We start from the raw sequence: 23,853 nt of genomic DNA, 5'->3' as shown, positions 1-23,853 counted from the left end.
GTGCGGCCTTTCCCGGAGATGTGCCCGGGGCTTCAGCTGCGGGCGCAGTGCGGACTCTCATCGCGGAACGAGCGAGTCCTCGCCGGAGGGGAGCGCTCCGTTCGCTGACCCGTGGCAGCCTGAAGCCGTGGTCTGCGGAGCTCCAGCTGGTGGCTGGGATCCAGAACCTGGGATCCCTCATTGGGGACCCCGGAGGAGAAGAGCTCCCACCGCCGGGCCGCAGCCTACTTCTACCGCGGGCGCGGCGTAGACTTACCATCAGGAGCGGGGTCCCTCGCCGGGGATCCCTGGAGAGGAGCTTCGACCGCCGGCCCTGCAGTCTGCGGTGCTTCAGGCTGAGGCCTACACCATCTTGAAGCCGCGGTCTCTGGTGGGGAGGCACCGGTTCAGGACTTACTTGGACTTACCTTGTCTGAACATCTGGACGCCTGCAGCGGCGACTGCGGAGGGTTGAAGTCCCGACCACGGGGGGAAATGGAGGAGGACTGGCCAAATGTTGTACTTTCCACCACAGTGATGAATGCTGTGGTGGATGTTGGTGTTAAATTTTTATTGTGTATTGTGTGTTCTTTTTTATTGTACCGCTGCTGGCAAATTCATTTCACTTGCACCTAATGTGCAAGTAACGAATAAAATTTGACTGACTTGACTTGATCTTTTAGAGATGTGTGAGGGGAATAGATCGGGTGAATGCGCAGAATTTTTTTCCCAAGGTCGGGGAATCAAGGAATAGAGGGCACAGGTTTAAAGTGAGAGGGGAAAGATTTAATGGGAACCTGAGGGCCAAATGTTTCATCCAGAGGGCGGTGGGCATGTGGAATGAGCTGCCAGAGGAAGTGGTTGAGGTAGATACAATAACAAAATTTAAATGACATTTGGACAAGAAACTGGATAGGAAAGGTTTAGAGGGAGGTACACAAAAAAGCTGGAGAAACTCAGCGGGTGCAGCAGCATCTATGGAGCGAAGGGAAAAGGCAACGTTTCGGCCTTTTTCCTTCGTTCCATAGATGCTGCTGCACCCGTTGAGTTTCTCCAGCTTTTTTGTGTACCTTCGATTTTCCAGCATCTGCAGTTCCTTCTTAAAGGATTAGAGGGATATGGGTCAAACACACATAAATGGGACCAGCTTCCGGGGCACATATGAGTTAGGCCGAAGGCCTGCATGGATGAGTTGGGCCGAATGGGATGTTTCCAAGCCGCATGTCTCTATGACTATCTTTGGGTGCCAGATGATGGGAAGAAGCAGATGCAGCGCCTCCTGTGGGCAAAACCTTGCAACATCCACCATGGATTAAACCAAAGATTATAGAGGAGCTAGTATCTTTGGGTTAAACTGACCCCAACATTCAAAACACTTATGCCCTGTATAGGGTGATGCAGCTGATTGAGCATTGTTCCGGTGGCCCCATTACAGGGATATGGGGAGAAAGCAGTCACGGGTTATTGATTGGGGATGATCAGCCATGATCACAATGAATGGCGGTGCTGGCTCGAAGGGCCGAATGGCCTCCTCCTGCACCTATTTTCTATGTTTCTATCTATTATTACCATGCATCAGTAATTTGCCCTTTACATTACCAGCAAAATTCACACGCATAGAGTGATACAGTGTGGAAACAGGCCCTTCAGCCCAACTTGCCCACACTGGCCAACATGTCCCAGCTACGCTAGTCAACACACCCTCACAGAGACATTGAGAAATTAATAAAAACACCAGATATGTTATTGCCATTTTGTTTTATTGTCAAATGTGGTAACCGGACAAGTTAAAATATAAACAAAATTATCTATTTTTCTTTTTTTCTTTTTTTAAGAAATGGTAAAACAGGTACAGAGTGTGTTATGCTACTAGAAGTCACTCGTGCACGCACACGCACTCTCTCTCTCTCTCTCTCTCTCTCTCTCTCTCTCTCTCTCTCTCTCTCTCTCTCTCTCTCTCACACGCGCTCTCTCATAGTGTAACAATGAGTCTTCAAAACACAACTATAACATCAAAAAGGAAATATTGGAAAAATTCTGCCGATATTTTGATCGAATCAGCAACGATCCCACAGTATGTAACAAACAATAGGCAAAAGTAAAACTATTTATTTTAATTGTTAAGTCTATCATTTTGTTTGAAACTTTATTCTTTTTCTTCCTGTGAAAGAACTAACAGTAAATGTTACTTTGATAAGGCATCTAAGTCTTGTATAATAAATGAATTTATTTTTACCTTTTCAAAAAAAAAATCTCACAACCAACAGGGTGGCAAAGGTTTTAACACTGGAAGAAAAATAACATCAAACACCAGTGTATAAAAATGAAAATAAAATGTAACCACAGGTTAAACAACTTAAATTGCTTTCTAATCAGCTTGTGAGAGTGGGTATAAGATGTATATGCGCGCATATGCATGTTTGTGTGTACAGTGATATTGAGACATTTATGAATGCTCCGGGTACGGAGAGGGTTTGTGTCGGAATGTGATATTAAAATATTTTTCCGTCACTTTCACAACAAAAAGCAGAGTGTTTGTCTGTGCAGTGTGGGCGGCCCAGCCACGCTTCCTAACACGGATGGACATTGCACGCCCGGATCTCCCTCATATCCTTGCAGCCGGTGAGCTGGGAGGTGCGGTGTTTTCTCTTCACTGCCATGAAGCGTTCCTGAATGCCTCCGCCGCAATACTTGCTGCACTCGGTCCATGCCGTCCACGTCTTCATCTTGCACCCTGAACAAGGGGCAGGAATTGCTGTTAGTGCCGGGGAAGGGACTGCAGGTGCTCATACGGCCATAAGGTCGGAAGGGATGGGAGTAGAATTAGGCCATTCATAGAAACATAGCGAATAGGTGCAGGAAGAGACCATTCGGCCCTTCGAGCCAGCACCGCCATTCATCGTGATCATGGCTGATCATCCCCTATCAATAACCCGTGCCTGCCCCATAATCCCTTGACTCCACTAGCCCCCTGGAGCTCTATCTAACTCCTTCTTAAATCCATCCAGTGACTTGGCCTCCACTGCCCTCTGGGGCAGGGAATTCCATAAATTCACAACTCTCTGGGTGAAAAAGTTTTTTCTCACCTCAGTCTTAAATGGCCCCCCCTTTATTCGGCCCATCAAGTCTACTCCGCCATTCAATCATGGCTGATCCATCTCTCCCTCTGAACCCCATTCTCCTGCCTTCTCCCCATCACCTGTGACACCTGTACTAATCAAGAATCTATCTATCTATCTCTGCCTTAAAAAATATTCACTGACGGCCTCCACAGCCTTCTGTGGCAAAGAATTCCACAGATTCACCACCCTCTGACTAAATAAATTTCTCCTCATCTCCTTCCTTCAAAGAACGTCATTTAATTCTGAGGCTATGACTTCTAATCCTAGACTCTCCCACTAGTGGAAACTTCCTCTCCACACCCACTCTATACAAGCCTTTCACTATTCTGTAAGTTTCAGTGAGACTGGTTTACACCGAAGATGGACACAAAACACTGTAGTAACTCAGCGGGATGGGGAGCATCTCCGGAGAGGAGGAATGGGTGACGTTACGGGTCGGGACCCTTCTTCAGACTGTTGTACTCAGAGTATTGTGTCCAGCACTGGGTGCCACGTTATAGGAAAGATGTTGCCAAGCTGGAAAGGGTGCAGAGAAGATTTACAAGGATGTTGCCAGGACCTGAGGGCCTGAGCAATAGGGAGAGGTTGAGCAGGCCGGGACTCTATTCCTTGGTGCATTGGAGGGTTAGAGGTGATCGTATCAAGGTGTATAAAATCATGAGAGGAAGAGAACGGGTACATTTCAGGTCGAGACCCTTCTTCAGGCTTGGTACTACAGCATTAGTATAATCTCACTGCTACCATTGGGAAGAAGGCAGCAAAGCCTGAAAATCATGGCCGCCTTGTTCAAGAACAGCTTCTTCCCAGCAACCCTTAGATGCACAGAGTCTCTTGTCCGCAGTAGGTGAATGGTGAACCATAGGTTTAGGTGAAGGGGGTAAGATTTAATAGGAACCTGAGAGGTAACTTTTCCACACAGAGGGCTGTTCCCATCCAGTATATCTAAAACCAAAACTAAACTTGGAAGAAACCCCAATAATTTTCGTCGTGTGGTGGTGAATCTGTGGAATTCATTGCAACAGAAGACTGCGGAGGCCAAGTCATTGGGTATTTTTAAGGCGGACATTGATAGATATTTGGGAGTCAGGGTTTCTGGGGAGAAGGCAGGGGAATGGGGTTAAGATGGAAAGATAGAAACATAGGAAATAGGAGCAGGAGTAGACCATTCGTCCCTTCGAACCAGCACCGCCATTCAATATGATCATGGCTGATCATCCTAAATCAGTACACCGTTGCTGCTTTCTCCCCATATCCCTTGTTTTCCCTTAGCCCTAAGAGCTAAATCTAACTCTCTCTTGAAAACATCCAGTGAATTGACTTCCACTGCCTTCTGTGGCAGAGAATTCCACAGATACACAACTCTCTGGGTGAACAAATAGATGGGCCATGATTGAATGGCGGAGTAGATTTGCTGGGTCTAAATCTGCTCCTATGATTTATGACCATGAGGCTTCTTTGGGAACTTGGATACCTGTATGTTCAGGGATTCTGGGCTCTCCTCTCATCTCCTTGATCCGTTGCCTCTCCGGAGCTTCCTTCCTACGCCTCTTCTCGTCCCCCTGCCTCCTTGAACACTTGCGAATTTTGCACTTCTTGCGCTGGACGGTCTCGGGGCACGACGCCCCCCCGAACTGCGGCTCCAGCTTCACCATCCTCGTCCTGATCATGTGCCCCCTCCCGCAGGACTTGTTGCACTCCGACCACTCCGACCACTCGGACACCATGCAATCAGTCGCTGCAAGGGAGAAAGTGGGATGAGCCGAGACGCAGGGGATGCAAACGAGCGGAAGCAAAGAGGAGCGCCCGCAGGATAACCTGGCGACAGAGGCGCAAAAGTAACTGGAGCGACTCAGCGGGACAGGCAGCATCCCTGGAGAAAAGGAATAGGTGACGTTCCGGGTCGAGACCGAGACTTCCTCAGACTGAGACTGTGGGGAAAGGGGAAGAATGAGAGATGAAGATGGTGATGGTCGATGAGAGGGAGGAGAACCGCCATGAGGGGCGGGGGAATGAACAATGGACAATGGGAGGGGGGGAAAACAATGGGGGGGGGTGTACAAAAGACAATGGGGACCCGGAGTGGGAGGAGAACAAAAGGAGGAGCTGCCACGCTTTATAACTTTGTCACCGCCGTAGGTGGCTGCTATCTGCATACATTGGGTACACAAGCAAAGGATTTCTCTGATCCTTGTCACGTGACTCTAAAGTAGTCCATCCATTCCTTCCACGTAGAGAGATATAGAACAAATGAATGAAAGATATGCAAAAAAGTAACGATGATAAAGAATTTTGTTAGCTGTGGGCTGGGTGAAAACGAGTTACAGACAATGTGACTCAACAAGACGACTTTGAAACTAGTACAATGACTCGGGTGGGGGAGGGACAGAGAGAAAGAGAGAGAGAGAGAGAGATGGGTGAGGGGTACTTGAGTTTGGAGAAGTCAATATTCAATCGGCATGAGGGGCGGGGAATGGAACAATGGACAATCTTTAGTCCGGGGTTGAAACAATGGGGGGGGGGAGCAAGCGGGATGGCAATGGGGACCCGGAGTGGAGAGAACAAAGGAGTGGGGAGCTGCCACGCTTTATAACTTTGTCACTGCTGTAGGTGGCCGCTATCTGCATACATTGGGTACACAAGCAAAGGATTTTGCTGATCCTTGTCACGTGACTCTAAAGTAGTCCATCCATTCCTTCCACGTAGAGAGATATAGAACAAATGAATGAAAGATATGCAAAAAAGTAACGATGATTAAGAAAACAGGCCATTGTTAGCTGTGAGCTGGGTGAAAACGAGTTACAGACAATGAGACTCAACAAGACGACTTTGAAACTAGTACAATGACTCGGGTGGGGGAGAGAGAGAGAGAGAGAGAGTGGATGTAAGGGTTACTTGAAGTTTGCGAAGTCAATATTCAATCTGACATCCGTTTTCCTCGGGAACCTCTGGAATCTGGCTCGCTCTTTAGTCCGGAAGTTGAGCCAAGCTTCCCTGGGAGCAAGCGGGAGGCGTGCTGGGGTTTGGAGATGTGGAGTGGATCAGGAGTGGGGAGCGGACCGCGGGTTGGATGAGGGGTCGGGATCGGGAGCATCAGGGGTCAGGAACCTGGGCGGGTTTTCAGCTGGAGCTTGGATCCGGGATGCTTGTAAATATCACCCCCCCCCCCCCACACACACTAAGGACATTTATGTACATTTATCAAGCCAATTAACCTATAAACCTGTACGTTTTTGAAGGTGGGAGGAAACCGACAATCTCAGAGAAAACCCACGCGATCACGGGAAGAAAGTACAAACTCCGTACGGACAGCACCCGTAGTCGGGTTTGAACCCGGGTCTCTGTAGCTGTAAGGCAGCAACTCTACCACTGTGCCACCACTGCATTGGTGTGAATCTTTTGTGGAATTGGATGGGGCGAATGGCCTGCCAGCGAGGTGCGGGGAGTGAGACGCGGGGAGCGCCGGAGCCGGCGGGATGGCACCTTTACTCACGGCATTCAGGCAGCATGCATTTCTCCACCTGCTCCAGCTCCTCGTTGCAGGCGCCCACCTCGGCCGGGGTCTTCAGCATTCTCCGCCGCGCCCGCATGCCGATGCCGCAGGTCACGCTGCAGTCAGTCCAGTCCGACCACAGAGTCAGCATGCACGGGATGGTCTCTGAAACGCAACGCAGCACAACCATCGCCAACGATGCATCACTTCCACCAAAGCGCAGGTCAAAGACGGGCACAGAATGCTGGAGTTACTCAGCTGGGACGGGCAGCATCTCTGGATGGAAGGAATTCCCTCTCTCCAGAGATGCTGCCCGTTCCACTGAGTTACTCCAGCATTTTGTGTCTATTTACCAGAATGATGCCTGGATTTGAGGTATTAGCGACTGGGAGAGAGAGTGTGGACAGACTGGTTATAGTTTTCTACGGAACAAAGGAGCTTGTGGGGAGACCTGATGGAAATTTGTGAAAGGCATGGAAAGGGTCGACAGGCAGAGCCAACTTCCCAGGGTGGAAATATCAAAGACTCGAATGCATAGCTTTAAGGTGAGATGAGCAAAGTTTAATCAGATGTGTTTGGCAAGTGTTTTTTGCACAGAGAACAGCGAGTGCCAGGATGGTGACAGTGTTAGATGTGAAGGTGGCATTTAAGAGACTTTAGGATAAGAACATGGATATGCAGGGAATGGGGAGACAGTGATTTAGTGCAGGTAGATATAGGTTGGGCTTTGCATAATGTACAGCACATATATTGTGCACTGAAGGGCCTGTTCTCTTGCTGTGCTGTTTTTTGTTGTTCTATAATAAGATATTGAGATCTATAGATAAGGTTTATTCCCGTGGAGGGTTATTGAAAACATACCATTGGAGACAATGGACTGCTTTTATGCCTAACCCATTTCAGATTAGTTAGGGTGTCAGGGGTTATGGGGAGAAGGCAGAAGAACAGGGTTTAGAGCGAGAGATAGATCAGCCATGATTGAATGGTGGAGTAGACTGAATGGGCCGAATGGCCTAATTCTGCTCCTATAATTATGAACGAGAAGGCATCGGTAAGAGGATCTAAATGAGATCTGAAGGCTATGGTTTTTCCGGAGAGTGTGGTTGATATCTGGAACGGTGGTGGAATCAGGTGCAATGATTACATTTAAATGACGTTTAGACTTAAATAGGCATGGCGTAAAAAGATACAGTGTTGATGTGGGCAAATAGCATTATGTAGGTTGGCAAAGTAACCAGCATGAAGATGGTGGGCCAAATACTGTCTGGCTGTAAGTACTCAGTTTAGTTTATGAAATGTGCAGGAAGGAACTGCAGGTGCTGGTTTAAACCAAAGTTAGGCACGATGAGCTGGAGTAACTCAGCGAGACGGGCAGTATCTCTGGAGAGAAGGAATGGGTGACGTTTTGGATCGAGACCCTTCTAAGTGTCTCAACCCAAAACATCACCCATTCCTTCTCTCCAGAGATGCTGCCTGTCTCGCTGTGTTACTCCAGCTTTTTGTGTCTATCAGTGTAGTTTAGTTAAGTTTAGAGATGCAGCGTGGAAACTGGCCCTTCGGCCCACCAAGTCCCTGTCGAATAGCGATCCCCACACAATAACACTATCCTACACTCACTAGGGATATTTTTTACAATTATACCAAGCCAATTCACCTACAAACCTGCGCATCTTTGGACTGCGGGAGGAGACCAGACCTCCTGGAGAAAACCCGCGCAGGTCATGGGGAGATTGTACAAACTCCCCACAGACAAGCATCCGTAATCAGGATCGAACCTGTGTCTCTGGCGCTGTGGGGCAGCAACTCTACCGCTGTGCCACCGTGCCACTGTAGTGCCCGTGAGCAAGATCCCAGCCTCGATCCCCGGGCAAGCATTGATACTCACGGCAATCCGGCATCCCGCATTCCTCCAGTTGGACCGTGTCCACTTTGCACATGGAGCCATCCGAAGGGTGCATCTTGACCACCCTGTGCCGGCTCTTGGTGCCCAAGCCACAGCTGGCACTGCACTCATCCCACTCCCCCCACTCCGTCACAAAGCACGTGTTGGATGCTGTTGCCCAGGGAGAAAGAGAAACATTGGTCAGCGATCCAGCAAGGGATGTCCTGCCCGGCAACAATTAGTTTAGCTTAGTTTTGTTTATCATCACGTGTACCGAGGTACAGTGAAAATCTCTCCGTCGCGTGTTAACCAGTCAGCGGAAAGGCAATGCATGACTACAATCGAGCCGTCCACAGTGTACAGATACATGATAAAGGGAATAGCGTTTAGTGCTACATAAAGTCCATTAAAGTCCAATTAAATATAGTCCGAGGGTCTTTAGTGAGGCAGATGGTAGGTCAGTTCCCCTCTCTAGTTGTTGAAAGAATGGTTCAGTTGTCTGATGATAGTTGGGAAGAAACTGCCCCCTCTCTAGTTGTTGAAAGAATGGTTCAGTTGTCTGATGATAGTTGGGAAGAAACTGCCCCTGAATTCTCTGCCTCAGAGGGCGGTGTAGGCAGGTTCTCTGGATGCTTTCAATCGAGAGCTAGATAGGGCTCTTAAAAATAGCAGAGTCAGGGGATATGGGGAGAAGGCAGGAATGGGGTACTGATTGGGGATGATCAGCCATGATCACATTGAATGGCGGTGCTGGCTCGAAGGGCCGAATGGCCTAGTTCTGCACCTATTGTCCATTGAATCTGGCGGTGTGTGTTTTCACACTTCTGCACCTCTTGCCTGATGGGAGAGGGGAGAAGATGGGAGAGGGAGTGACCGAGGTGAGACACATCCTTGATTATCCCGTGGCCTTGCCGAGGCAGCGTGAAGTGTAAATTGAGTCGATGGGAGGGAGGTTGGTTTGTGGGATTGTAATTCAGATGCAGTGTTCCATATCCCAGGGCTCAGTCCCATCTTCTCTCCCTTCAACACCAAACTCCCTGGAATATCATTCATCTCCACCCATGTTTCTGTCAGTACAGCTGGTATGTGGAACACTGAACAGTACAGCACATGAACAGGCCCTTCGGCCCACAATGTCTGTGTTAAACATGATGCCAAGTTAAACGAACCTCCTCTGTCTGTATGGACATCCATATCTCTCCATTTCCTGCGTATCCCCACGTCTATCCAAAAGCCTCTTAAACGTCACTATAGTACCTGCCTCTGTCACCACCCTCTGACAGTGCGTTCCAGGCACCCAGCTCCCTTTGCCCCACATATCTTAGTTTAGGTTAGTTTAATTTAGAGATACAGCACAGAAACAGGCCCTTCAGCCCACCGGGTCCATGCCGGCCAGCGATCCCTGCACACTAACACTATCCTACACACACTAGGGTTAGGGAGAGGATGTTTCCACTCGTGGGAGAGTCTAGGTCCAGAGGCCATAGCCTCAGAATAAAAGGACACCCCTTTCAAAAGGAGATGAGGAGGGATTTCTTTAGTCAGAGGGTGGTGAATCTGTGGAATTCACGGCAACAGTTGCGGAGGCCAAGTCAATGGACATTTTCAAGGCAGAGATTGACAGATTAGTACGGGTGTCAGGGGTTACGGGGAGAAGGTTGGAGAATGGGGTTGGGAGGGAAAGATAGAATGGCAGAGTAGACCTGATGGGCCGAATGGCCTAATTCTGCTCCTAGAACGTATGGAGCGCCGCACTCAAGGTGTGAGCGCCCAGCTGTGCTGGGACATCGAGGGGGGGGTCTGTGGTCCACTTCCAGCCCACCATCCCCCTTTCCCCTTCAATGCACCTACAGCATTCATCGTTGACGACACACTTCTCGTTCCCCTGAGTGGGGAGGGAGCAGACCGAGCCGTCCTCCGGGTACTTCTGGATGTATCGTTCCCTCGATCGCATTCCCATCCCACAGGACCTGCTGCAGGGGGACCAGCTGATCCACTCCGACATCATGCACGTCGTAGTATCTGGGAAGCGCAGAGAACACGTCAGTGCATGCCAGACAAGGAGATACGCAGGTGGTTGTAAATACGGAAATAACGAGAGATGCCGGTTTAAACCGAGAGAAAACAATCCAAGTCTGTCCACCCTCTCCCAGTAGCTAACACCTCTAATCCAGGCATCATTCTGGTAAATAAACTCAAAAAGGCTGGATGGAGCAACTCAGCGGGTCAGGCACCATCTCTGGAGACAAGGAATAGGTGACGTTTCGGGTCGCGACCCTTCTTCAGACCCTTAAATGTTAGCCGTTTAGTAGGTATTATGTAGGTAGTTTAAATGCGAGTCGGTTTGTCAAGAGGACTCTCTCTAACTTCTACAGGTGCACAGTAGAGAGCATGCTGACCGGTTGCTGATCAGCAACTTGAGCGCCCTGGAGAGGAAAAGACTACAAAAAGTAGTAAACACTGCCCAGTCCATCTTCGGCTCTGACCTTCCCAATCCTCAAAGCCCCGCAGCTTTGCTGGTTTGTTGGCCCCTGTAAATTGCCCCCCAGTGTGTCTAGTCAGTCCATGTGAAAGTGGGGTAACATAGAACGGGTGTGAACAGGTGAACGATGGTCAGCATGGGACTCGGTGGGCCGAAGGGCCTGTTCCCATCTTGTATCTTTCAATCAATTGATAAGTGACCTAAGCCACTTTGCAATATAAAAAAAGATTACTCCACCAACTTGCAAGATTAAAAAAAATGATTACTCCACCAATTTGTGTCTATTTGAATGGAATGAAGAGAAAGGTTGAATAAGTTAAGTCTTTATTCTTTGGAGTGCAGAAGGTTAAGGGGGAACTTGATAGAGGTCTTTAAAATGATGAGAGGGATAGACAGAGTTACCGTGGATAAGCTTTTCCCATTGAGAGTAGGGAAGATTCAAACAAGAGGACATGACTTCAGAATTAAGGGACAGAAGTTTAGGGGTAACATGAGGGGGATCTTCTTTACTCAGAGAGTGGTAACTGTGTGGAATGAGCTTCCAGTGGAAGTGGTGGAGGCAGGTTCGATTTTATCATTTAAAAATAAATTGGATAGGTATATATGGATGGGAAAGGAATGGTGGGGTATGGTCTGAGTGCAGGTAGATGGGACTAGGGGAAAATAAGTGTTCGGCACGGACTTGTAGGGCCGAGATGGCCTGTTTCCGTGCTGTCATTGTTACATGGTTACTGTTATAATGTTGGCCTTCAAGAGACATGGAACGAAAAAGTGGGGAAATTGTGCTTTATCTTTACAATGCACAGATGAGACGACACATCAAGAGTCAGAGTGGTTCAATGTCATATGTACCGACAATGGAAGCATGAGATTCTTACTTGCTGCAGCTTAACAGGCCCGTAAACACAATAACACAAAGATACATTTCGCAGGATTAAAAATACAATAAATTAAAAACAGGCAGGTGGGACTAATTCAGATGGGGGCATGTTGGTCGGTTTGGGCAAGTTGGGCCGAAGGGCCTATTTCCCTGCTGTATGTCTCTGTGACTCCGAAGATAGACACAAAAAGCTGGAGTCATTCAGCGGGGCACACTGCATCTCTGGAGAAAAGGAATAGGTGACGTTTCAGGTTGAGACCGTACTTCAGACTCTTATGCCTCTATGGTAGACAAAAGTGCTGGGGAAACTCAGCGGGTGCAGCAGCATCCATGGAGCGAAGGAAATAGGCAACGTTTCAGCCCAAAACATTGCCTATTTCCTTCGCTCCATAGATGCTGCTGCACCCCCTGAGTTCCTCCAGCACTTTTGTCTACCTTCGATTTTCCAGCATCTGCAGTTCCTTCTTATGCCTCTTATGCCTCTATGACTTGTTATGCTGGGTAAAGCAGTCCACATAATTGGCACCCCTTCTACCTTACTTTACCAAACAAGTTTCTTCCTGAATAAGCTTGCAAGAACTTTCGCCTGAATTTATCTTTGTACTTTCTTCATTTAATTGCGATGCTTCGGGAAGTAAAGTGCTTTACTTTTAGCTCCAAATGAGCGGCAAGAGATTGGATTTCTTTAATCTAATTCCTGCTGTGATTTAAATTCCAGCAGAGCTCTCTCGTTTATTCAGTTCCCTTGAAAGTGGAAACATGTACTACTAATTCTATTGTCACAAGAATAAAGCTATTTGAAAAGTTGGTTGACTTTGGTTTCGAGATTCACCATGGAAACAGGCCCTTCACATCTTCAGGCCATCGATCACCCGTTCACACAAGTTCTATGTTATCCCACTGTATCCCACTGTATCCACAATCATCCTTCGCACTAGCGGGTAATTTTGCAGATACCAATTAACCTACAAACCTGCACTTCTTTAGGATGTGGGAGGAAACCGGAGCACCCGGAGGAAACCCACACGGTGACGGGGAGAACGTGAAAACTCCAGACAGACAGCATCGGAGGACACCTGTTCGATAAACTTTTTGTAAATTGGTCGGTGCCCAGACACTTGCTGCCTCTTGTACACTGCCCAAGTGAGGTCTGCAGTATGATTTTATCAGGTTGTATGTATAACAAAGTAATTCACTGTTCCTTGGTACAGTATGTGTGACTGATTCATTGAATCATCATTGAACCATTGATCAAACCCGGGCCTCTAAGGATTGAACACAGGTCTCTCAACAGGTCTCTCAACATTGCTCCATTGTCAGTAGATATGACAACTAAACACTCATGATTCTCATGACTGTTGCATTTGAGAGTTTTCATTAGTTTAGTGATAGAGCAGTGGTAGTTAGAGTGGGCAGAGCTGCTGCCTCTCATCTCTATCCTTCCAACCAAACTCTTGTTCCCCAGGTCGGAAAGAAAGGCAAAGCCCTTTAAATCATGTACTTGCATTCACCCTCAACAAAGATCATCTTTCATTCGGCCTCCATCTTAGAAAGACCATGTGTGCTCTCTGCGGCTATTGATTGTGAGGCCTTACCGTCATCAAGGCAACCTGGTCCCATGCAGGGCTCAAAGTCTTGCGTATGTGGGCAGGGCACACTGAGATCCAGCTGTGCTTTGAGCATCCTCTGCCTCATCCGCTTCCCCTTCTCACAGGTGGACGAGCTGCAGGCTGACCACTGTGACCAGTTGGAGTAGATACAGGTTTCTGGCGTATCATCTGCAGCCAAAGGGTGAAAGAGAAACTGTTACTCACTTACAGGCACAGGAAACTGCATGTGCTGGAATCTGGTGCAAAATAAAACAAAGTGCTGGAGTAACTCAGCGGACCAGGCAGCATCTGTGGAGGGAATGGACACTTCTTCAGACCTAACCTAAAATATTGGCTGTCTAGTCTCTCCACAGATGCTGCCTGGTCCACCGAGGTCCTCCGACACTTTGATTTTTGCTATTACTCACCTACAGTGGCTAATGCCACATATTGCCAATCACCGATCAAATTCAAAGTTATCAATTTTCCCTTTTCCCTTAAGCTCAGTTGGTGGGAACCTTACTCACACCATGTTTTAAATGGGTACCTCAGATTACCCCCCAAATCCCCATCAACAGCCCCTTCAGTTGACAGAAGTTAAAATGACTCTCAATGATCTATTGGAGACCACTTTTGACTTTAGAACAAAGAGTTGCACAGCACAGGATCAGGCCCTTCAGGCCAAACATGATCCCAAGTTAAATCATTCCCTTCTGCCTGTACATGGTCTATGGTCCTTCATCCCAGTATATTCATGTGTCTACCTAAACACCTCTTAAACGCCACAGTCATATCTGCTTCCACTTCCACCAGTAGTTTGTGGTGGTTCTAGGTCGCCATATCCCTTGTGCAAAGAAACTTGTCCTAAACATCTTCTTTATACTTTACCCAACTCTCTTTAAGTCTATGCCCTCCAGTCTTTAATATTTCCACCCTGGGTAAAAAGATTCTGAGTGTCTACCCTATCTACGCCTCTCTAGCAATCGGGAGATCTAGTAGGCCGAGCGCAAATGTTCTGGTGAAATAGTCGCCGAGTCTACGCTTGGTCTCACCGATGTACAGGAGGCCACATGAGGAACAACAAATGCAGCAGATGAGGTTAGAGGAGGTACACGTGAACCTCCGTCTCACCTGGAAGGACTGCTGGGGAGGAGGTGTAAGGACAGGTGAGGGAGGAGGTGTGGGGACAGGTGAGGGAGGAGGTGTGGGGACAGGTGAGGGAGGAGGTGTGGGGACAGGTGAGGGAGGAGGTGTGGGGACAGGTGTTACATCTTCTGCGGTCACAGGGGAAAGTACTTGAGGTTGGGTTTGGGTTTGGGTGTGAAGAGATGAGGGAACCAAGGTGTGGCAGAGGGATTGGTCTTTGTAAAAGGTAGAAAAAGGTGTGGATGGGAAGAAAGAAACAGAGAAACATAGAAAAATAAGTGCAGGAGTAGGCCATTCGTCCCTTCGATCCAGCACTGCCATTCAATATGATCATGGCTGATCATCCACAATCAGTACCCCGTTCCTGATTTTTCCCACACCCCTTGATTCCTTTAGCCCTAAGAGCTAAATCTAACTCTCTCTTGAAAATATCCAGTGAATGGGCCTCCATTGCCTTCTGTGGCAGAGAATTCCACAGATTCACAACTCTCTGGGTGAAGATGTTTTTCCTCATCTCAGTCCTAAATGGCCGACCCCTTATTCTTAAACAGTGACCCCTAGTTCTGGACTCCCCCAACATCAGGAACATTTTTCCTGTATCTATCCTGTCAAATCCTTTAAGAATGTTATATGTTTCATTTAGATCCCCTCTCATCCTTCTAAACTCCAGTGAATACAAGCCCAGTTGACCCATTCTTTCATCATATGTCAGTCCAGCCATCCCGGGTATTAACCTGGTGAACCCACGCTGCACTCCCTCAATAGCAATAATGTCCTTCCTCAAATTAGGAGCCCAAAATTGCACACAATACTCCAGGTGTGGTCTCACCAAGGCTCTGTACAACTGATTAGATGTGATTAGAGGTAGGTTCACGTTGGAGGTGACGGAAATGCCAGGTGATGATGTGTTGGATGTGGATGCTGGTGGAATGAAAGGTGAGGATCGAAGGATCAGGGGAACTATCCTTGTTCCATCCGGGGGGTGGTGAAGTGAGAACAGAACTGCAGGACACAGAAGGGACATGGGTGAGGGGTCCATCAATGGCATTAGGGGGTAGCCTCCACCGCATTTGTACTTAAGATGGATTCTATTCCCAGCTCTAGGTCATCCGAAATGTCCACATTCTTTGGTAACCATGGTTTCCCCCTGTTGTCATAGATGGATCTCTCACCTGTGTCTTTACTGAAATTTGGAAATGTGCAAACTCCACACAGACAGCACCCGAGGTCAGGATCAAACCCAGGTCTCTGTTGCTGTAAGGCAGTGGCTCAACCAGCTGCGCCACTATGCTGCCTTAAACGGAGACCTCCTTGCCCTTTCATGGAGGTTAAATACATCGTAACGCTTTGCCTGAAGAACCACAGTGGTGGTGACCTAGTGCCCCAGCCCCACTACTTTCCCTTCTGTCCACATGATCAAAATCTAATTATCTGTTCATGGTCACAGTGGTGCTTGTGGGATCTGGCTGTGCGGCTTTAGCAGGCTTACCACAGGGTTAGCACGGCGGCGCAGCGGCAGAGTTGCTGCCTCACCGCGCCAGAGACCCAGGTTCAATCCTGACCACAGGTGCTGTCCGCACACACGCTCTACCTGTGACCAGGTGGGCGTTCTCCGAGAGCTTCGGTTTCGTCCCACACTCCAAAGATGTGTAGGTTGGTAGGTTAAATGGGTTCTGCAAATTGCCCCCTAGTGTGTAGGATAGAACAAAGGTATGGGGGGGTCGTTGGTCTGCGCGATGGGCCGAAGAGCCTGTTTGCACGCTGTTTCTCTCAACTAAACTAATCAGAACACTTGCTCCATTGCAAAAGGACTTAGTGGCTATAAATGCTTTGAAAGGCTCTCATCCAACATAAATCCCTTCTTCTTTCAAATATTTATCAACTTCCTTTTAACCTGAGATTTATTCTTTTGGTTGCTTCTCAGAATATATTCTCTGATCGTATCTCCCCAATGCTTTGATTTTACAGCTTATTCAATATTTTATATTCCTCAAGGAATTTATCAACTTTCTACTTTCTAAACTGCAGAACGAGAATCCCGCTACATTTCCTCACAGCTCAATTCCTTTGAAATTGGGATAAGCCTGGTTAATCTCCACAGCGCAATGAAAGTGTGTGGAATGGGGATATACCTCATGCTGAAAGGTTGAATTGCCTGGGAACTATCAGTGGTTCTCAACAACCCTCACCAACTTCTATTGATGCACCGAAGAAAGCATTTTATCGGGATGCATCACAGCTTGGTTTGGGAACAGCTCCATCCTGGACCACAGGAAAGTGCAGTGAATTGTGGACGCAGCCCAGACCATCACACAAACCAACCTCCCTTCCATTGACTCCATTTATACCTCACACTATCTCAGCATTCTCCCCTCTCACATCTTCCCTCTCCCATCAGGCAAAAGATATAGAAATATAGATATATGAAAATGCACACTTCCAGATTCAGGGACAGTTTCTTCCCAGCTCTTAACTGCCAACTGAATCATAAGCAGAGAGCAGTCCTGAACTACTATCTACCTCATTGGTGACCATCGGACTATTGATCGGACTTTGATGGCTTTACCATGCACTAAACGTTATTCCCTGATCATGTATCTGTACACTGTGAACGGCTCACCTTTCATTCCACCAGCATCCACATCCAGTGTAATCATGTATTGGATTTCGCTGGCTGGTTAGCGCGCGACAAAAGCTTTTCACTGTACCTCAGTACACGAGACAATAAACTAAACTAAACTGAACTGTGGTGGAGGGGATTGCAATGTGATGGTGGGCCACAAGGTGGCGACCGATCGTTTAGATCTCATGTTGAGAGTTCAGTTTAGTTTCGAGATACAGCATGGAAACAGACCCTTTTTCTATGAGACTGGGAACTGAATCACGTAGAGGAGGTACTTCTGCCACAGAGACACACGATCGGTGAGGCACTGCTCAGGAGCTCGGACGGTGAAACCTGATGAATGACTTACTGTTCAAACCCACGTGCCACAAAGCAAAGGAGGCCATTTGACCCACCACATCCATCCGTGCTAGCTTTTGAAGGAATTGGGACCCAGTTGGTCCCATTCTTCCTGCATAACCTGCACAGGCTGAATATCTTTCTTTTGGTCCCATTGAAAGTTCCTGCTGAATCTACGTTTTCCATGGGCAGCACTGGCTAAATCACAGCTACTGACAGAAGGAGCAACTGAATTCACACCTCATAGCTTCTTGAAACAAGTCCTTACGCAAAGACATTTGGACAGATATGTAGATAGGGGACAGGCTTGAGTTATAGGGAGAGGTTGGGTTGACTGTGACTTCTTTCTTTGGCGTGTAGGTGGCTGAGGGGTGACTTTCTTCAGGTATACATGAGGAGGATGAGGGGTGACAATAGACAATAGGTGCAGGAGCAGGCCATTTGGCCCTTCGAGCCATTCACAGCCATGGCTGATCATCCACAATCTACCCCGTTCCTGCCTTCTCCCCATATCCCCTGACTCCGCTATTTTTAAGAGCCCTATCTAGCTCTCTCTTGAAAGCATCCAGAGAACTTGCCTCCACTGCCCTCTGAGGCAGAGAATTCCACAGACTCACCACTCTCTGTGAGAAAAAGTGTTTCCTGACCTCCGTTCTAAATTGCTTACTCCTTATTCTTAAACTGTTGCCCCTCTTGGTTCTGGGCTCTCCCAATATCGGGAACATGTTTCCTGCCTCTAGTGTGTCCAAGCCCTTAACAATCTTATATGTTTCAATGAGATGTCCTCTCATCCTTCTAAACTCCAGAGTGTGCAAGCCCAGCTGCTTCATTCTCTCAGCATATGACAGTCCCACCATCCCGGGAATTAACCCTGCAAACCTACGCTGCACTCCCTCAATAGCAAGAATGTCCTTCCTCAAATTAGGGGAACAAAACTGCGCACAATACTCCAGGTGCGGTCTCACTAGGGCTCTGTACATCTGCAGGAGGACCTCTTTGCTCCTACATATCTTACAGATATATCTTATAGGGCGATCTTATAGAGGCGTACAAAATCATGAGGGGAATAGATCTGGTAGATGCACAGATTGTCTTGCCCAGAGTAGGGGAACCGACAACCAGAGGGGATTGCTTTAAGGTGAGGGGGGAAAGATCTAATAGGAACCCAAGACGTAACCTTTTTTACAGAAAGGGTGGTGGGTGTATGGAATGAGCTGCCGGAGGAGGTAGTTGAGGCAGGTACTATCGCAACGTTTAAGACAGCTACATGGATAGGCCAGGTTTAGAGAGATATGGGCCAAACGCAGGCAGGCGGGACTAGTGTAGATGGGACATGTTGGTCGGTGTGGGCAGGTTAGGCTGAAGGGCCTGTTTTCATGCCTCTATGAAAAAATATAATTAAACAGAAATATTTGGACAGATATGTTGATAAGAAGGGTTTAGATAGATGTGGGCAAAATGCAGATGAATGGGACTAGCCCAGTATGAGAAACCTGGTTGGCATGGGCAAGTTGGGCCAAAGGGCCTGTTTCCATGCTAAGACAAAGATTCAAAGCCCCACGTTCTATGCTCACAATTACAAAAACAACAACATGAAGGGACGGTGAATCAAATCACCAGTGGCACTACTCTAAAGTAAACTACTTTTCAATAGAATGGAAGGTAGACAAAAATGCTGGAATAACTCAGCGGGTGAGGCAGCATCTATGAAGCAAAGGGAATAGGTGACGTTTCGGGTCGAGACCCTTCTTCTTCAATAGAATGGCATAGCTTTGCTCTGTAATGACCAGGATTCATTAAATGGACGGCAATTACCTTCATCCTTGTCCTCTTGCTTGAGATCAGACACAATGTCGTCCACGTTATCTGGCTGAATGTTACACTGCTCCCCCTGTGGAGAGATTGTTAAGAACTTCACAAGAGAGGCTAAGGTCAGTACAAGCAGGAAATACATCACATGCAGACGAAAAACATCCTTTTGCCAGCAAAAGCTGCTGGCTTTTGCAATTTAAGTAGACTTTCACTGAATCATTGAAAAAAACAGCATTCAAACAGGCCCTTCGGCCCACCGAGTCCATGCCAACTATCGATCACCTGCTCTCTCTAGTCAATGTTATCCCAATTTCTCATTCACTCCCTACGCACTGGGTGTAATTTGCAGAGACCACTTAACATACAAACCCTGCACGTTTTTGGAATGTGGGAGGAACCCACGTGGTCACAAGGAGAACATGCAAACTCCACACAGAGGGCATGCAAGGTCAGGATAGAACCCGGGTCTCTGGCGCTGTGAGACAGCAACTCTACCACTTTTCCAAATAAGTAAATGTTGTAGTAATTGAGGTGCAGCAACACACCATTCTGAGTAATATTTTCCCGATACCATGAGTAATACTAACAATTTACAGTGGCACAGCTCCAGTGATCCGGGTTTGAGTCTGACCTCTGGTGCAGTCTTTGAGATGTTTGCATGTTCTGCCAATTTGTCACTGGGCACAACAGTTTCCCATCACATCCCAAATAGAAACATAGAAAATAGGTGCAGGAGTAGGCCATTCGGCCCTTCGAGCCTGCACCGCCATTCAATATGATCATGGCTGATCATCCAACTCAGTATCCTGTACCTGCCTTCTCTCCATACCCCCCGATCCCTTTAGCCACAAGGGCCACATCTAACTCCCTCTTAAATATAGCCAATGAACTGGCCTCAACTACCGTCTGTGGCTGAGAATTCCACAGATTCACCACTCTCTGTGTGAAAAATGTTTTTCTCATCTTGGTCCTAAAAGATTTCCCCCTTATCCTTAAACTGTGACCCCTTGTCCTGGACTTCCCCAACATCGGGACCAATCTTCCTGCATCTAGCCTGTCCAATCCCTTATTAATGGTTGGTTATAAGACCATTGCAAATCACTCCATTCTAGGTGAGTGGTTGAATCTGGAGAGATTAGATTGGAGTGTGAAGTGATTAAAGTAGGCTTGGTTTTAGTTTTGTTTTTTCAGTTTTTTAGTTTTAGAGATACAGCGCAGAAACTGGCCCTTCGGCCCACTGAGATCGTGCTGACCAGCGACTACTCTATCCTACACACACTCGGGGTTAATCTACAATTATACCAAGTCAATTAACCTCCTACCCTGTACGTCTTTGGAGTGTGGGAGGACTCCGCAGCACCCGGGGAAAACCCACGTGGTCACGGGGAGAACATGCAAACTCCGTACAGACAGCACCCGTAACCAGGATGGAACCCGGGTCTCTGGCCCTGTAAGGCAGCTACTCTACCGCTGCGCCACCGTGCCGCCCCGCTTGGTGTTGGAATAGACTCAGTGTGATGAAGGACCTGTTATCGGTGGGTAAGTGTGGAGAAAGTCAGCAGCTTCAAATTCCTGAATGTTAACAAAGGGCAGCACAGCGCGTTAGAGTTGCTGCCTCACAGCGCCAGAGACGCCGGTTCGATCCTGACTACGGGCGCTTGTCCGCACGGAGTTGGTGCGTTCTCCCCGTGACATGTGTGGGTTTTCTCCGGGATCTCCAGTTTCCCCACACACACTCCAAAGCCGAACTGCTTTGGAAAACTGAAACGAAAGCCCAGCCAACTCTACCGCTGCGCCACCTTGCCGTCCATTTTAGAAAACGTAGAAAATTTTAGAAATTTTACGTGTAAATGATGTATACATAATTTTCAAGATGTTTAGAAGGAACTGCAGATGCTGAAAAAATCGAAGGTAGACAAAAATACTGGAGAAACTCAGCGGGTGAGGCGGCATCTATGGAGCGAAGGAATAGGTGACGTTTCGGGTCGAGACTCGACCCGAAACGTCACCTATTCCTTCGCTCCATAGATGCTGCCTCACCCGCTGAGTTTCTCCAGCATTTTTGTCTACCTTCTATACATTTCTTTCTGTGTGTTGTCCGGGTCCATACTCCTGCGATGCTCCTGCGAGCAAGATTTGCACTGTACCTTTACTTCACTGCACTTGTGTACATGACTATAAACTTGACTGAGTTTACATTTCCACGTTACCTTTCTTGCAATTCTTTCAATCACAACTCGAGCCACAGGTATAATTGGGCCACCCTCAGGGTCGTAGAAGGGACTCTTCAGATGATCCAAACTGGTTAGCGGCCGTATCCTTTCTTGAGGTTCTGCCTGCTGGTTGGGGGACTGAGGACAAAGGAAATATTAGTTCACTGTACGAAACAAAAGCGTGTGGTAATAATGAAGGCGGCGTAAAAACCGCTCATAACTCTTTGCATTCTCCACATCAGGTGAGAACCCACGAGACATCTCTCTCCCACAAAAATGAAGGCTGTGAGTTTAGTCTCGGGAGACAGCGTGGAAACAGGCCCTTCGGCCCGCCAAATCCGCGCCGACCATCGATGGCCCGTACACTATTTCTTTCTTACGCAATTTACAGAGGACAATGAACCGACAAACCTTTTTGGAAAGTGGGATGAAACCGGAGCACCCGGTGAAAACCCACGAGGTCGCAGGGCGAACATGCAGAGTCGGTACAGGCAACACCCGTAGTCAGGATCGAACCTGGGTCTCTGCCGCCGTAAAGGCAGCAAGGCTACCGCTGCGCCACCGTGCCGCCTAGATCATACTTCAACACATAAACCTACAACATTGCCATTACCAGTGTAATAACGAGGGATACCCAGCAATATTAGAGCTGCCTGCTTATGAATGAGGAAATGAACCATGATCGGTGTGTCCTTGTGGGCGAATCATTTCGCACAGATAAGCAGGTTTCCCTAATGTCCGAGACAAACGGTGACACAAGGAATTGCAGATGCTGGTTTACAAAAATAAAACAAAAACAATGCTGGAGTAACTCAGCGGGTCTGGCTGCATCTCTGGAGATCATTGGAAAGGCGTTGTATTGGGTCAGGACCCTTCTTCAGACTCAAGAAGGGTTGAAATGTTGTCTACCTGTGTTTTTCAGAGATACTCAACTATCCTACTTAAAACTAGAGAGCAGTCCTGAGCTACTACTGTATGTACCTCATTGGAGACCCCTGGGCTATCTTTTATCGGACCTTACCAGACTTTATCTTGCACTAAACGTAATTCGCTTTATCATGTATCTGTACGGCTCGATTGTAATCATGAATTGTCTTTCCACTGACTGGTTAGCACGCAACAAAAGCTTTTCACTGTATTTCAGTATGCATGACCATAAATTAAACTCTAACCCAAACTCAGACAGCACCCGCCGTCAGGATTGAACCCGGGATCTCTGGCGCAATAAGGCAGCAACTCTACCGCTGCGCCACTGTGATGCCCTCTTGTTTGGGTTCTTGTTTGAACTTGATAATATTATATGGGAGCTTGTTCGTATGCATGAGTGTCCTTCATTTTGTCACTAAGGGAGGGCCTGTGTAGAGGGAGAATGGTAGGGTACATGCCCTGACTGTGTTTTACTCGGGGAGGTTATCTCAGTTCAAGGGACATGGTCCAGAACGAGTGGCAATTAGTAAAATGGAGACTTAATGTAATGACATTGACTTGAATTACACCACAACAGCTGGTGAAGTGAAATACAGTTATATAAATCTGAATTAAAGTAGGGTGGGTAATTTTAGCCATGAAACTGCTGGATTAACATCAATAGTCCATCTAATTTGCTAACATTTGCCAGGGAAAGGAAATCTACCATCTGCAACATAAGCACATATAGGTCCAAGGCCCCAGCAGTATCATTGAGTCTGAGTGGCCCTCTGAACGGATACCACAAGCCATTCAGTTCAAGGGAGGTCTGGAATGTGGTAATAGTTAATGACAACCCACATTGCCTCCCTGGCCACTCCTTCTTCTCCTAACAGGCAAAAAGTATAGAAGTGTGAAAACGCACACCTCCAGATTCAGGGACAGTTTCTTCCCAGCTGTTATCAGGCAACTGAATCATCCTGCCACAACCAGAGAGCAGTGCTGAACTACTATCTACTTCATTGGTGACCCTCGGACTACCTTTGATGAGACGTTGCTGGCTTTACCTTGCACTAAACGTTATTCCCTTATCATGTATCTATACACTGTGAATGGCTCGATTGTAAACATGTATTGTCTTTCGCTGACTGGTTAGCTTTTCACTGTACCTCGGTTCAAGTGACAATAAACTAAACTGAGAACTGATAACATGAATTAATAAAAAAGCACAAACTAATTGTTTTATTCATACACTAGATTCAGAATGTATTGCCTCAATTATGATCTCGATGCAGTGGGCCGAAGGACCTGTTTCCGCGCTGTATCTCTAAACTAAACTAAAGTAGACACGAGTTCAAACCCGACCATGACAGCTGGGGAATTTAAATTC

At 47.5% G+C, this 23,853-nt stretch overlaps 1 protein-coding gene across 1 annotated transcript in view; it reads right to left on the bottom strand.

The window, feature by feature from the left end:
• Positions 1-1,720: 1,720 nt before the first annotated feature.
• LOC129705634 (spondin-1-like) overlaps positions 1,721-23,853 on the bottom strand; it is a 197,681-nt gene continuing 175,548 nt past the window's right edge. The window contains exons 9-16 of the mRNA XM_055649286.1: positions 21,555-21,695; positions 19,348-19,423; positions 13,431-13,613; positions 10,325-10,495; positions 8,477-8,644; positions 6,592-6,756; positions 4,573-4,836; positions 1,721-2,713 (exon numbers count right to left, since the gene is read on the bottom strand). Of these exons, the coding sequence (XP_055505261.1) occupies positions 2,550-2,713; positions 4,573-4,836; positions 6,592-6,756; positions 8,477-8,644; positions 10,325-10,495; positions 13,431-13,613; positions 19,348-19,423; positions 21,555-21,695 (1,332 nt within the window). The 3' untranslated portion in view covers positions 1,721-2,549. The remainder of the gene's footprint in view (positions 2,714-4,572; positions 4,837-6,591; positions 6,757-8,476; positions 8,645-10,324; positions 10,496-13,430; positions 13,614-19,347; positions 19,424-21,554; positions 21,696-23,853) is intronic.

Source organism: Leucoraja erinacea, chromosome 18 (genome assembly GCF_028641065.1).
Source record: "Leucoraja erinacea ecotype New England chromosome 18, Leri_hhj_1, whole genome shotgun sequence".
NCBI classification, from domain to species: Eukaryota; Metazoa; Chordata; class Chondrichthyes; order Rajiformes; family Rajidae; genus Leucoraja; species Leucoraja erinaceus.
This window is presented reverse-complemented; position numbering and strand designations above follow the sequence as displayed.